This window comes from Pygocentrus nattereri, chromosome 13 (genome assembly GCF_015220715.1).
Source record: "Pygocentrus nattereri isolate fPygNat1 chromosome 13, fPygNat1.pri, whole genome shotgun sequence".
Lineage (NCBI taxonomy): Eukaryota > Metazoa > Chordata > Actinopteri > Characiformes > Serrasalmidae > Pygocentrus > Pygocentrus nattereri.
This window is the reverse complement of record NC_051223.1, coordinates 23,655,937-23,672,358: the sequence shown is the minus strand read 5'-3', so window position 1 is coordinate 23,672,358 and position 16,422 is coordinate 23,655,937. Positions and strand designations below refer to the sequence as shown.

At 39.0% G+C, this 16,422-nt stretch overlaps 1 protein-coding gene across 1 annotated transcript in view; it reads left to right on the top strand.

Annotated features, from left to right (window-relative positions):
• grin2cb (glutamate receptor, ionotropic, N-methyl D-aspartate 2Cb) overlaps positions 1-16,198 on the top strand; it is a 50,139-nt gene extending 33,941 nt beyond the window's left edge. The window contains exons 6-13 of the mRNA XM_017724331.2: positions 5,381-5,549; positions 6,768-6,921; positions 7,250-7,375; positions 9,483-9,712; positions 10,661-10,821; positions 11,434-11,621; positions 12,306-12,538; positions 14,020-16,198. Coding sequence (XP_017579820.1) covers positions 5,381-5,549; positions 6,768-6,921; positions 7,250-7,375; positions 9,483-9,712; positions 10,661-10,821; positions 11,434-11,621; positions 12,306-12,538; positions 14,020-15,423 — 2,665 coding nt within the window. The 3' untranslated portion in view covers positions 15,424-16,198. The remainder of the gene's footprint in view (positions 1-5,380; positions 5,550-6,767; positions 6,922-7,249; positions 7,376-9,482; positions 9,713-10,660; positions 10,822-11,433; positions 11,622-12,305; positions 12,539-14,019) is intronic.
• Positions 16,199-16,422: the final 224 nt, after the last annotated feature.

The following is a 16,422-nucleotide window of genomic DNA, read 5'->3' as shown; positions in this document are numbered from 1 at the left end:
ATTTTGTTGCTTTCCCTTTAAGACTGATATATATACTGATATACTTCCAGGCCAAATGTTTGTTGGCTTTAAAGTAACAATAAGTAACCACAACCTCTGCAACAATCTATTCTAAAAGTAAAATAAATCGGCAGATGTTACTACAGATGTTACTTTATATTTCATTAGGCTAAAAATAAATAAATAGTAAATGTAGTTTGTACAAACATCTGGACTACAAAGTCAATACTTAGTTAATACTAATAGATTTTCAGTGATGTTTAAAATAGGGCACTGTGAGGGCCATTCCAAAAACAACATCCTAGATGTTGTTTTAATTTTGTGATTTGGTCACAGGTAAGGTTTCCATCTGATGACTCTTCCATGCAGATCAAATTTGTGCAAGCAGTTCTGCAAAGTGAACTGGTGCACCACCACTCCTAACATGAGCAGTTCTTTCTGATCGTTTTCTTGATCTTCCAGATCTCCACTTGACTTGCTTTTTTCCTGTTACACACATTTTGGACAGTGGACATTTGTTTTTTATAGCCTTCCTATGCTTTGTAGGTGTCATTTAGCTTCATTCTCAGATCCTCAGCCAGCTGCTTAGAGAAGCCCATGGTTGCTGAGTGTTAGCACAACTTGAGGAGAGAATTTATTACGCTCTGGAATTGTCATCAGATGACAGCTTAACTCCTAATGACAGTTCTTGTCCTGCCTAACCAGTGCAAATGAGAGAATTAAGGCCTTACGAGTTAATTGAATTCTGAGACTTTACAACTGGAAGGGTTTTTTTTTAGGTCATCAAATATAAAGTAACTATGCATTGCAGAGATATGTGCTGAAGAGGTTGTGTTTCACTTCAAAGATCAACAAAATATATAAATTTTGCATACACCTGCATGTAAATATGTTGGTTTACAACAAATATAGTTTCCATATATGGACAACATGAACTGGAGAGTGAACAATTTTGAAACTTGAACGATGTTTACATACATACATCTTTCTCTTTAAAAAAAAGTGATGAAAAGTAATTTTAATTGTCATGTGTGCTTTTATATTAGGGTGCTGATATGGACTGAAATTGTACGTCCTAGTATATTTGAATGAATATTATTCCAGAAATATACTTGGTAAGAACTTCCCTAAGAATGACTTGGTAGGGAAGCTAGAAAGCTTCCCTTAACATGGAAATGAGCTGAAGTACTATTTAAGCCACTCCAGCTTCTAAACCTGACTCCTCCAGCTGAGCCCTCAAATAAATTCCAACAAATAAATCTCATTTGCATTCACCAGTGTGATTTACAGCCAAGCAAAAACTCATTGGCTTGAAGACCTACTCACCCAAAGCTAATAATTAAGGTTTATCTTACTATAATGCAAGCTTTATTTCAGCCTGCCCTGAGCATAAAACTACAATTAAAGACAGGCAGAGTCATTAGTTTCAATCAGCTCTCATAAAGAAGTCCCCTGCCACTGGCGTATTCCCAGGCATGAACTCAAACATGAAAATAGTTGGTAAAGTTAGCGCTACTCGTTCCCTGTGGGAAACGAGTGTGGGCTCAATGGTTTGTGCAGCAGCACTAGATGGAAGCACACGTTGGGTGAGGAGCACCTCAGGCCCTGAGGGAAGAGATGACAGGCTCATTATGATAGCACACCGAGGGGAGAGCATGTAAATAAATTAGAGAGCGGAGTAATCACCCCTCAGGGAAGATGGGACGGCTGAGATGGGGATGGTGATCAATAACAGTAATGATGACGTTAGTGCCATGGGCTGTCACACACCTTCATGCTAATTGACATTGCAGTTCGGGAAGTTTTGGAATCTCTGGACACAGTTTTTAATTGAATCATAGGCACTGATGGCCTGTGGCAGAGGTGGGTATCTCACTGTTTCCTTCAATAGTCCTCTACCTGTGGAAATCATGCTCAACCTGACAGAAGTATTTGATAACTGGACTTTTCTTTTTTTTACCACCATTCATTATGTGATTATTGTGAGGCTGCACAGTTTATTGTTTGTTGTTATTGCAGTATTGGCCTTTGCAATAATGATACTGCATCTTTTATTATATACTGTAAACATTTTAACCAACCTCAAAACTTACAGAGGAGTTTTCTTCTTAACCACATCAGACTATTTGTAATGCTTGACAAGGTAGAGTGTATTTTAGTTGCAATATCTGGCGATATAACTGCAATATTGTATTTTGTACAATTACACTGTGCAGCCCTGAGCAATGCTTGCCCTTTGTATAGGGAATGTTTGTGTGTATTGACAGTGCAATGAAACCATCTTTGAGGGCAAACTACTTTTTTCAGTATGCAGAACAAGCCATGGCACACTGCCAGTATTTTAACTATGATTGTTTGTTCAACAGTTATTCACTAATGATAACAGGGATCTACAAATCTCAATGCAGTGCGATTGACTTTATATAGGAGCGAAAGCATTGATCATCAGTAAATTCTCCAAGGGCAAAAGGGAGTATGCACATGTCTATATCACTAACAACATCCTGTCAACCCCTAATGGTTCTCTATAATAACCCCACTTTCTCACAGACATATCACAGATACATGCATACATACAAGCCAGGGGCAGGACAGAAAACCTCAAAACAGTTATGACCAGTAGCATCCCTAAAAGAACCATTTATATTTGAATAAATAGCTTGTAGTGAGTCCACAGTGGTTCTGATGTCTTTAGTCTTCCAGAAGCTGTCAGCATTCTCTGTAACTGTCTTATAATAAAAAGACACAAAGAACTTATTGTGTCCTGTTACACCCTTGAAAATTGTTCTTCAATAGTTCTTTAGTTAAGGCAATGGCTATATATGGGCCAAAATACAAAATAAAAATAAAAAAATTAATTATGTATTCACACTTTTGATATTTACAATGATTATCTTATGATCTGTTTAAACTCAAGATATTAATTGAGATCAATAAGGCAAATATGTATAAAATCATCATTTATAGAGTACTTTCTATATACCCTAAATTTCAACTTGTGAAAATAATAATAAATATTGTTTTTTCATAGATTTATCATGAGTTTAATGTTTAAATTAAAAATTATTATTCAATACTGTGCCGCATTCTCATGTAAGTACTGTAACATAAGCCAGAGCCTTATTTTAGTCACAGCAGGAAATGAGACTACATCCCTGTCCCACATGGCCACATGGTGAGCAGTTATATCCCATAGTCATGTACTGCCTAGTGTTTTGGAGTTATGCTCAAAATGAGCTAAAACTGCCGATACAGTCACTACCAAAACATTTGTTACAGTTTAATAGTTTTATGATTTTTTTCATAATTCTTTGACATCCCTTCTTGCTATGAATCTAAGTGTACCTTGTCTTAGTAGTGGGCAATATGTTATTACAGTATTTTATCATTATTATGATTAATTTATGCCACTATGCAGTAGGCACATTGTGAGTATTATCAGTATTTCTAGAATTCTGAACAACTGCATAGATCATAAATAAACATATAGAGATTGATTATAGAATCTGTAAATAATGAAAAACAGTGTATAATAACTGCTTAAACTGTATATTAACAGTCAAGTGACTAATTGAATATCAGCTCATTATGGGGTTATGTTAATAAATTAATTGTTTTAATTAATTAATGTTTAATATGTTTAAACAGCTCTTTTTGGAAATGTAGAATTTGCAATCATAGTCTTGTTTGAATGTGTTTGCTAGTTAATTTTTCAGAAACCTCAGATCATGTTATGTATTATGTATTGTGAAAATTTCCTCAGGTATCATGATGTTATATTTTTCACCATATTGCTCACCCTAATCTTTTCTTTGGGCACGAACTTTGTGACTGGCATCTTCTGAAGGGGTGATCCTGTCATAAAAGGGGAATACCACACTCTGCCCACATTTTGGTAACTGTCCAGAACATGGGTGCTGAAGTTTACTGGAGGGTGTGATTTCAGAACCCTGGAGAGCAGCCAGTGGTTCCTGAGGATGGCGGGCTGACCTGTCATCAGACAATATGAGGACATTGTGTGTGTGTGGCTGCACATATGCCCTTGACTGATTAAACAACTCTGCCGCAATTCACAGCTCACTTAACCTAAAAGCTCTAGCACTGCATGCAGGTGGTGAGATAGGGGAGCAGGGGACAAGCTTGTTTATGTTCTGTCTGAGCTGATTGCACAGAGGGACTCTCATCTTTCCAAACATTTCATTTGTTTTTCTTTGTGGTGGCTGCTGCCTGAACTGCACACCCTGCACTGACTTCCTCTCTCCCCCCACAGCTCATTAGGCAGAGGTCTGAGGGAGGTTAGAGGTGATGCATCATCATCTCTCCCTGAGTTTCTCTGCTGAGTGCTCCCTCCACATAATGGCTAAATGGGGCCCATCACTGGGTATGGATGTTTGTTTCAGGAACTTTTGTTCTGAAGGCCTACAGACAAAAGAAAGCAAGTTCAATTATAGCTGGGGACTAGTCTCTAAGTCAGTTTAGAAAAGGGAGCCAGGTACTGTAGACTGTTTTTTTTCCTCCAGATAAGGTGCTAGAGTCTCTATGTGGGAGTGTAACTTACAGAAATACAGCAGGTGAACTACATGTATTAATCGTAGTAAAATAGTAAGAGTTATATAAACTATTTGTCCATGTGTCCCCTTCTAATTAGTGCATTCAACTAATTTAAGGGTGTTGACAAAGGTGTTCAGTTGAGCACACACAGCTTTTATAATCTCCTTAGAAAAACTTTGCCAATAGAATAGGACACTCTGCACATGTGCCTAAAGTAGACCAATGGAACTGCATTCTGTGGAGGGATGAAGCACCTTCCAGTACCTTTGAGATGAGCTGGAGTGGCATTTGTTATCCTCAATGATGCTCTTGTGTCTGAGTGAAAGCAAATCCTCACAGCAGTGTTCAAACCTCTAGTGTAAAGCCTTCTATACCACTGATTTCAGAACAAATGTTGAATGAGCAGGCATCTACAAACTTTTGGACATTGGTATTAGGGCAGGTTATCTTTAATAGATATAAGAGGACATTAGATTACCAATCGAACAGAATTGGCATCCAGATGACTTCAAATGTAGTAGCTGGTAATGTGGTAGTCTTTTATGTTTTCACCAAGACTTACTCTCTTTGCACAGTGGCAGTTGCTAATCCTCTTAAACCAGCACAAACGGTAATAATAAATAAAATGTCTGGCTGTCAGCTATCCTCAGTCCCCTGCTTAGAATTGTCTTTTCCATACACTCATTTTAATGATTGTCATCACTAAATCTTTCAGAGTGGCTTTCTGAGAGTATGTGGTGATTCTTGAGGATTTTGGGCCAGGCTGTAATACGGTATCTTCCAGAGTGGTAAAACGTATGGTCTCTGTGTTTCTTGTCTCTATTTGCAGCATGTTTGGGCACCCAGAACCTTACACCAAGCTGTGCTGCAAAGGCTTCTGCATTGATATCCTGAAGAAACTCTCACGCACCATCAAGTTCTCCTACGACCTCTACCTGGTCACAAATGGTAAACATGGAAAGCTGGTCCGAGGCATCTGGAATGGGATGATTGGAGAGGTATGAGAGATTCAAGGCTAGACATGTCAACCAGCATGCATACCACAGGCAAACCCTTCATCAGAATTCAACTGAATTAGCATTGAATATGTTATGCTAAAATTAAAATTGCTGTGACAATGACCTCTAGTGGGACTTACTCACACCCTTCTCTCTTTCTTTAACACAAATCTGATGGAAACATCTAACTATTGTGAGATTTGATGTGTTCACAGAGTGAACTGAATTTAAAATGTGATCTCGACAACATTCATCTGGTCAACTCCTGTCGTGTGTAGTGTCACTTGATCCGGCAGTTAAGTGTCTTCCGCATCTGCTGGCGTCTTCATTCCTGTCACCTGCATCTTCGCCCATGTTGATGCTTTTTAAAGAATGCAGACATTCATGACTCATAGCGTTATATGTTTATATACCCGGGGAATTAAATATTTAATGAAGTTGGTTAAATCAGTATTGCATAATTGTTATACAGCATGTCAAATGCTTCCTTCTTACAGTCTGAGGATTCTCCTAAAGCAAAGCAAATTGCACATCATGTTGTTTTCTTATGACACATGCTTAATGCAATTAATACATGCTAAGGAAATAGTTGCCAGTATCTACTAGCTGTTATGTAATATACTTAGGTCACATACCAGACATACAGTATTGTTCAAAAGTCAGAGACAACACTTGATTCATTTAATAATTTTAAGTCAAAATGGCTAGCTTCCCAAACTACAGTTAAAATATGAAAAGGTATAGAGAAAATGGGACTTCTAACATTGGTGCAAACCTGGTAGACCATCAAAACTGTCACCATCAAATGAACAGGAATGAAATGAACAGGAATCAGGTCTGAAAGGAAGCAGAGTGTATTGAAGATTACTTGAATGGTGCAGAAAATTCACTCAGCTTCTAAGACTGAACTTTGTAGGTGTGGAAGAATATGCTGAGAAATTTCAAATGTAGTCATTGAGGATTCTGGGTAATTTCCTGTTAAATATGCCCTTTAGATGTTTCTTTTGTTTCTTTACATTGGAAATCAATAGCTTATACTCAATGGCCTTTTTGACTGGAAATTAAAGAAATAAAAGGCAATCTTTGACTTTTTCACAGGACTGTAAATAACAGTAGGTCATTTTGAAAACCTCAGTCATGAGCAAATCAACCAGCACAGTAATGAACAATGCTGTCATAAAACTCATCATTTTGCTAATTCCCTCCCATTATCCCTAGGTCGTCTACAAGCGTGCAGATATGGCCATTGGCTCACTCACTATTAATGAAGAGCGTTCTGAGATCATTGACTTTTCAGTGCCATTCGTGGAGACTGGGATTAGTGTCATGGTGGCCAGGAGCAATGGCACTGTCTCCCCATCTGCCTTTCTAGGTGAGAAAGTTTAATTTACAATCTTTATTCCTTCTGGCAATCACTCGTTTTTTGCTGCTGAAGTTTACTGCTAATAGAAGTTTTGATCGGCCTGAAGATGGATTAAAATTTCATACTAGCATTGGGTTCTGAATATGTCCAACAGAAAATTGCTCATTTTCCAGGCCCATTTCTTCTTCAGATAAAAAGCTTAACATTAATCAGGCCATTATTCTACCTCTAATGGGGCAGCAAAACATCATGTCTGAGATCTCCTCATCAGTGATTATTAATTGTATTCTTATGAAGGCTGTGAAATGTGCTTTCATATATTGTTTTCTGCTTGCAGAGCCTTACAGTCCAGCAGTGTGGGTCATGATGTTTGTGATGTGTCTGACTGTCGTGGCTGTCACAGTGTTTGTCTTTGAGTACTTCAGCCCTGTCGGGTACAACCGCAGCCTCGTCAGTGCCAAAGGTCAGTCCAGGCCTTTCTCTTTTAAAAGAGATTGTGTTACAAACAGAAATAAGAGAGAAAAAAGCTTAATAAGTCTGTGTAACCTGAGTCATATTCTTTTCCCCTGTTTTTCTGAGTTTAGTTATTATTTATCATTGTAATTTCACTTACATGAATCACTTGGCATGGTTGTTCCAACATATTACACTCAAAGAAACAAATACAGTTTGTGGAAACAGAATTGATCTATCCATGCCAGTAAATGTCCTTCTGTAGCAACTACCAGGTTTGACAAGCTTTACAGAAGGTTGACAAAAATCCCATTTGACATAAAGAAAAATTACAGTGTGCAGCTTTTGTCAAAATACCTACATTTTGAGTAAGTTATGAATTGTATAAAAGGCCACACTATGAGGATGGGGCAGATTTGTTTTTGGTGTGTAATCAAGCTAACATGAGCATGATGTCGAATTAATCATTCAACCTACGTTTTCAATCTACATTTTCAAAAGTTTCAATTAACTCCAAAAACAATATTTCAGCTCAGTAGCTTAACATTAGATTAACTGGAAACTCAATGTTATGTAGCAACTCTAAACAAAGTGCCCTTAAGATTTCTCATTACCTTGTTGGGGATTCTTACCAACATTATGTAAATATATCCAAACTTTTAGGGTGCAAACACTGTCACTGGGGTGATACCACCAAGGGTTGTGACATCTGTCACTATCATTTGCACGCAGACATTACAGTTAGGGAGCAATATTGCAATGTACGATATTTTGTACAAATTTTTTTAGCTGCATTAACAGTCTTGTATACTATGTATATGACTTTATTTTTCTACTGAAAGAAGTTATTAAAATGTACATATATGCACATTCCTCATTTATGGTACACAATTGGACATTAAGGACTATGTTGTACTTTTGAGGTTACTTTTATGCTGTTTGTACCCATTTTCTTACAGTGTAGCAATACATGCTAAAATGCATTTGTGTGTGGAGCAGGGATAGGTCAGTTGACAAATAACAATTGAAAAGTTTGGTTACTACACTGGATAAATCATTAAAACAAATGGTTCATTTGGTTACCATTTAAAATGTGATAAAATTTATGTTGAGTCAATTATCTATAATCAAGGTCTACATTCTAACATCTACACTCCATAGAAGTTATAAAAGAAGTACATTCAACTAGTATTACTGTACTGTCATTTCTTCCACTGAATTATTGGACAATTATTAGACTCACTGAGCACTTTATTGGAACACTTATACACCTGCACAGCTGGGCTGGTTCGAGTATTTCTATAACTGTTAATTTCCTGGGATTTTCACTCACAACAGTCTCTAGATTTTACTCAGAATTGTGCAGTAAAGGAAAAAAAAACATAGAAAGAGCAGCAGTTCTATGGATGGAAACACCTTGTTGGTGTGAGAGGTTGAGAGAGAATGGCCAGACTGATTCGAGCTAACCGAACGTATACAGTGACAGATCTTTACAATTGTGGTGAGCAGAAAAGCATCTCAGAATGCACAAGATGTCCAACCTTGAGGTGGATGGGCTACAACAGCAGAAGACTACATCAGGTTCCACTTCTGGATACTTCTGGGTAATGGTGTGGGGAATTCTTGGCACACTTTTTCCAGGCATACTTTTGTCCTGTTAATATCAATCAACCATGACTTGAATGCCACAGCCTCTTTAAGTATCATTCCTGATCATGTGCTTCTTCTTCTGACCATGTGCTTCATCTTCTAAAGACTACTTACAGCATGATAAACTACTATGTCAAACTGGTTTCATGAACATAACAACAAGTTCAGTGTTCTTCAGTAGCCTTCCCAGTTGTCGATCTAAATCCAGTAGAACACCTTTGGGATGTGGTAGACTGGGAGATTTGCAACATAAAAGTGCACTCAAAAAATCTGCAGCAATTGCTTCAGTCAAGGCAACATTGACCAGAATCTCAATATCTTGTGGAATCCATGTCATGAATAATAATCACCAAGACCATTTTGAGAATAAAAGGAGGCCCTACCCAGCATTAGTATACTGTTACTAATAAAGTGCTTGGTGAGTGTTTAAGAAAAATTAACCAAACCTTTCCTCATCTGTCTTACAGCCCCTGGGGGACCTACCTTCACTATAGGGAAGTCAGTGTGGCTCCTGTGGGGGATTGTCTTCAATAACTCTGTCCCTATAGAAAATCCTAAAGGCACCACAAGCAAGATTATGGTCTTGGTGTGGGCCTTCTTTGCTGTCATCTTCCTAGCCAGCTATACTGCTAATTTAGCTGCCTTCATGATCCAAGAGCAGTATATTGACACAGTCTCTGGACTCAGTGACAAAAAGGTAAGCAAAGCATTAATTTACTGAAGAGTCAAGATTCCATAGCTTAGGATGCTCTCTAAAGTTTATTGTGCCTTTTTGAATTCTGGTTAGGGTGATTACTTTGATACATCATGCATGGTTTCCACAATCTATTCAAATCACAACCACCCACATCACCACATTTGGATAATGCCTCTCAAGATGTGCTTTAGCACCAGTGGTGTTTTAAAAAAATCTTTAAGAAAATCCAAACAGGGAAAAGCTTTGTAAGTAACGAAACACCATAAAATTATGCAAGAAGAAAAGAGAGGGGCCTCCAAGTAATGAAGACAACAGATTCATCGCTCAAAGATACAAAACAGAATAAGCTCTGGGAGGAGGATTAATAGATTTGGCAGCAGTGATACATAGATGTATTAGTGTATGCATATTTTACATGAACCAAGATTGAATGTCAAAATCTATTCTTAAACCCAATACACTGAAAACCCACTGATCCCACACTCCTCACCAGGATTAGAGAGGCTTTGGAGGGAAATGACCAAACTGTCCACTTTAGACACTCACGGAATAGAAATATATCCCTTTACCTTTACGGCTATGAGATATATTGTACTGTGGAAAATATGAAGGATTATCTGCTAGCTATCCAACACCATTTCTCAATGAGGTGTAAAAGAAAATACAAAGCTGACTACAAGTTGTTTGAATGGTACATTAAGGCTCATTTCCTTCACTGGCATCACAAGGTTAGACCAGAGCTGGGGGAATTTGTTTTCTGGCCGGACTGTAAGAGATATGTCCCTGCCATTAAGTCATTGTTTTTACAGTTTGTCAATTTGCACTCTATTGGTAAGGTTAGCTCTACTCTTATGTGGATCAAACATATGAAAAACATAAATGGTGATGCCTGCGGTTATACATCTAACTACATGCTGATCAAAGTTCTTTTTTTGTCTTTTCCAACAGTTCCAAAAGCCACAGGAGCATTACCCGCCTTTTCGCTTCGGCACAGTCCCAAACGGCAGCACTGAGAGAAACATTCGCAGCAATTACCCTGACATGCACACCCACATGATGAAATACAACCAGAAAGGAGTGGAGGAGGCACTCAACAGCCTCAAAACAGGGTGTGTATTGTAGGACATGACCCATATGAAAATTTTGTGACTGGAACTAAAATACCTTTAACCAGTAAAATAGGGCATAATGTCTGACCATAATGTAACATCACATTGTTAAAAATCAAACAGAGTCCAAAAGTTTTACTAAAAGTGCATTGCTCAGTGGTAAGATTGTCATTTGTCAATTCTGGCAAACAGCAGAATACAAATATTGTCTATTAGGGGACATTTTTCAATTATTTTAACCATGGTGGTTCGTTGTGTTAAAATTGAACAGTTTTGTATGGCTGTGCAGTGGGTTTAGCAGTGGGTTTAGATCCTATACATACTGGCATATAAGCATAGATTCACTTATTAGTGGGCTTTTTTTGGATTTTCACCAACCCCGATATTATTTGGGTGTGGGGGGCTGGGATGGCATCAATATCAGACTCTGAGGTTGTTTCCAAACTTCACTGTAGGAAAATCAAAGGCAGCTGGTAATTAATAATGGCATCAACAATCTTGAGCTAGATAAATTAAAAGGACTGCAGTTATTTGTTTGACAAAATGATTTGTAATTATTAAACCATTAGCTTGGGCTTATCAGCAACTGCCATGTCACTGTCCTTGCTGCAGGAAACTGGATGCCTTCATATATGATGCTGCAGTGCTTAATTACATGGCTGGCAAGGACGAGGGCTGCAAGCTGGTGACCATTGGCAGTGGGAAGGTGTTTGCAACTACAGGCTATGGCATAGCTCTACAGAAGGACTCCCGCTGGAAGCGCCCCATAGACCTGGCCCTTCTCCAGTTCCTGGGAGACGGTGAATCGCCATCAGGGGATCAGACCTGGTCCACAATTAATATCCTCCATCACAGCATGTAGACCATAACTATCCTCTCTCTCAGTGTCTCCAAAACTAGGCCACCACACGCATCCAAAGACCTGAGAATTCATAGAGCTCATGAAGTGTGAAATTGAATGCAATGTCCTGTCAAAAGTGTCGTTTTAGCAGAGCATGAAAGCCACAAACCTCATACTATATTACACAGTATGGGTTCTTTGACTTTGAGTTAAATTTTTTTAATACAAACAATAAAAATAAAGGTGCTAAACAGGGTTCTTTGGAGCTACAGAAGAATTACCTTTGGTTTCCTAAAGAACCTTTCAGTAAATTATTATTTAAAGTGCAGTCAACTGAGATGTGTGAGTGTGAAAAGCCTTTTTTAATAAATATGAAAAATCCAAATAATGTTAACGTACATGGGCTAATTACAGTTCTTCCTATAATTATGTATCTGTAAGTCAAAGATCATTTAGGACCCTTTATTTTTAAGGATGTACATTGTAAATATGAAGAAAAGTACAAATAAAAAGTACTTGAAAGAAATAGGTTTTGGATATTATAGATGTCAAACAAGAACAAAATTCAGGAGAAAGAAAATCTGGACAGCTGGACATAATGGCACTGCTTACTGACTCTCTGCTTTTGTTTCTGCTCTTGAAGGGGACACACAGAGACTGGAGACTGTGTGGCTGTCTGGTATATGCCAGAATGAGAAGAATGAGGTGATGAGTTCCAAGTTGGACATAGACAACATGGCGGGCGTCTTCTACATGTTGCTGGTGGCGATGGGCCTAAGTCTGCTTGTCTTTGCCTGGGAACATCTGTTATACTGGAAATTCAGACATTATGTACACAAATCTGAGCGCTTGGACTTCCTCTTGGCCATAAGCAGGGTATGTTAGCACCATACCACACTGCAGCACATTACTTATTTTACTTGTGGCCATGTTAACAAAATAAAAAATAAGTCTAATGTTGAAATAATTAGTGCTTTCATGCCCAGATTTAAATAATGGACTATGTAGTAATTGAATATGAAATAATTCATGGAGTAAATTATTTTCTTATCAAAGTACACATAATTAATGGCCAGAGGACCTCAGGCTGTCCAGGCTGATAGCTAAAACATATTTTACTAATTACTCATTATAGAGGTGTACTGCATCATTCAATCTTTCAGATAATTATGTTTTACCTCAGTATTAGCCTTTGCTTTTGATATACAGTTCCCTCCACAAATAGTGAGACCGTGAAGTCAAAACTGTGACTGATGCATGCTTAAGCTCACTGGGTTACAGACAACAAGATGAATTGGAAGAAATATGTCACCATGAAAGCAAAAATAATGTCACCTTTTCTGTACGGATATTTCTTTCGCACTTTTTTGGGACAGGGTCGTTGTACGGTCATATTATTTAACATGGGTGTATATCTTGTGACAGTCTGAACTGGGGTTTTAATTGGGTAGATGATTTTAGTGGCCCACATAAAGCTGGGAAATATTGGATTCCACCATTGCTCATATCTTGGTCTAAACCTGGATGTCCAATAATTCTCAGTGAAAAAGCATTTAATCTTTAACTCATTGTAACGATGGAGAGCGATGTTGAGGCAGACGCATGTGCGGAGACAAGCGAGATTATACATAAAAAAGCCAATACATAAAACAGGAGGGAGGGACAGACATAGTGCCAAAATGAAACGGGATCTAACAAACAATGGAGGCCGGAAGAAACACCAAACAAAATAATTCAAACAGTACATATCAAACAACACATCCAATACATGCATCCAACATCAAACAAACATCTCAAACAAAGACCTGCAAACACATGGGGCAAACACAGGGTTTAAATACAAACCAGGATAATGAGGGACAGGTGGAGACACAGGTGGAGACAATTGGGGTGGAGCCATGAAACAAGAAGGCAGGACTGAAAACCCAAACAGAAGCACATGGACAGGACTAGGAAGTAAACAACACGAGCACATGGACAGGATGGGGAGGGGCCAATCGTGACACTCATAGAGCTTGAACATACAATTTTGACATCACAGCCACAAAACTTGTACAGTGACACTATTTCTTTCAGTTACATTAAGTATAATATGTAATTATTAAATATAAGATCATTATAAAGCATATGGTCACTGTTCTATCAAAAAATGGAAGACAGGAGAGGGCGAAAAACATTCTCAATGTTAATATTACATGATTATATTTCAAACAGGTAGGGGCCATTTATATTTGTCCATTTGCCAAAAAATGTTCTTACGTTATAAAGGGCAGCTATTATTTTCAGATCATTTAAAAGAAAGCCTGATGATGATATGATATGATGTTGGTATGATACCAAGTCTCTTTCTTTCTCAGGGCATATACAGTTGCTTTAATGGTGTTGAGGATGTAGGAAGATCTGGCAACATGCAGAACCCTGATATCACTACCAACTATGCCCAGGCCAACATGCTGAAAATGCTTCAGACTGCCAAAGACATTGTCTCCTCAGCAAAGGTAGAAAGTTCTCTAGACAATGCCACAAAAACCATTGAGAACTGGAGTCGGCAAGGGGGGACTCTGCCAGCACGCATACCGCAAGTGGCCACCACTGAGACGGTGGTGCCTGCTCACCTCTCCTACATTACTAACATCACAGAAAACCACTCATCCCATGTGCCACGCTCCTTAACACCCCCTTTCACACAGCATTACACCAACGCTGCAAGCCCACCCCATGTACCCAATAACAGACTGTTAACACGGCCCACTCCACTACGCTACACCCTCCCTTCCCGGTCTGGTGGCCTGTATAATGGGATGCTCCCAGTATCTAGTATCAGCACTCCTCATTTAGCCATGCATGACCCCCATTCCCAAAAGTCAGCATCCCTATTTGTACCCTATAGAGATCTACAGATGCCAGATATCTATGCTGAGCATCAAGAACCTTGCCGCACCTCTGATGGCCTTCAGAAAAGGAAAAAGAGATCCCGTAGTGCGCTAGTAGAATCCATGGATCTTAGAGGGTTACATGATTACAAAGACCAGACAGTTTGTCTTGCAGAACTCAGAGCAGGCCACTTTGCACATGACAATATTCCCGCTGCATCTGTGGAAAGCCCTTATAGACCAGAAGATCCTACCTGCAATTCTTGCATTAAAACATATGTGGATCCAGTGCTGGATGATGTGCCTCTAATAGGGAAGAGGAAGCTCCATCGCAGGCCATCGTTCCTCAAAGCTACCTGGGGCCCTGACAGGGTTCAGTTTCCAGGTGACAGGCCCCTTCCTCCAGCATCGTCCCGACCTGACATACCAGACCTGTTCCCTTGCATGGAAGTATGTGGAAGAGTAAGGAATAACCTGTGTTACCCCTTGCCTGTGGACCACAGTTACCTTCACCCATTCCGCCGTCATCCGAGAAAGGGTCAGAAGCTGAGGCACACCCAGTCCACCAGGCTGCCCTCTTACAGAGAGGCAGTTCTTCACAATGCCGCAGCTGTGAGGAGGGCCACCAGCCTAGTGCACAGACAATACTCCTACCCTGACCTGCCAGTTTACCAGAGTACACTGCCATATGGACCAGCCGAGCTCTGTAACATCTTCCCCTGCATGGCACCCCCCAGTGACAGTGTATATGGGGCGTACAGAGCTCCTGGACATCTACAGGATGACCATCTGCTGCCTGTTCCAGCCAGCAGGGTGGTTCACAGGGTCAGCAGCCCAGGTGTACCTCTGACATGGGGCAGGATCTCCAGCCTGGAGTCAGAGGTTTGAGACCTCACTTTCGTGTGCCATTTCCACACAGCTGTCTGCAGTGCCAAGCTCTGTCGTTGAACTCCTAGCAACCAGTTAAAAGACTCTGCCTTTCATTCTTGCAAAAAGAAAACACAAAAACCTAGAAACTCACTTTGCGCTTTCTTTTATTCATGTAAGTGCAATAATGCCAAGATTGCAGGTGGTTGAGGAGGATATGTCAGCAAATTCATGGCACATGAGTAGATAATATTTTCTCTTGGGTTGAGTCATAATATTTATTCTTCTGTCAATGAATCAAAAGAATGATGGAGTGGTTCAGAATGGATTGATTCAAGAGGTGGTGGGGTTCAGGTAGATAAAAATATATAAAATGTTGTTCCTGTTATTTTAGGTAAATTTGGTATTGCTTCATGTAATCCTCTATAATAATGAATTTTGTAAACACTTAAGACACTTTGTCATTTTTTTAAGTGCAAGGCTTGATGGCTTTGGGCTTTTCAGGTGTTCTCTCTCTCTCTCCCTCTCTATCTCTTTCTCTTTCTCTCTGTAAGTGGGATTTTGAATAAGAGCAAATTGAATGGTATTCTATTATTAGTATTGCCAAGTACCTCCAACACTTTAATAAATCACAAAGGCCTCTCAATAGGTCCCATGGAATTGGTGTCTTTTTTAAAGGGGGTAACTAAGAAAGTAATCTGAAAACTGCCTTCTATATTCAGTACCACAGTATATTTTAGATATTGTGTTTAAAACTAATTTTATGTGAGACTGCCTATTATTCTAAATGATTAAATGTGATAAAAATAAGCATCCTTTATTTCAATGTGTGGGTTGTGCATAAAAAGGTTCTAAGCAAGAGGTGAACAGTATTGTTTTATGAAAAACAATATTTCATTACAAGCATTGGTCAATACCAATGTACCCATGGTCAAGTATGTGTGTTTCCATTGTTTTTTTGTTTTACACTTTCTGGGGTCATTTAGTACATTTAGATTTCTAACTACAGTTAAATTAATT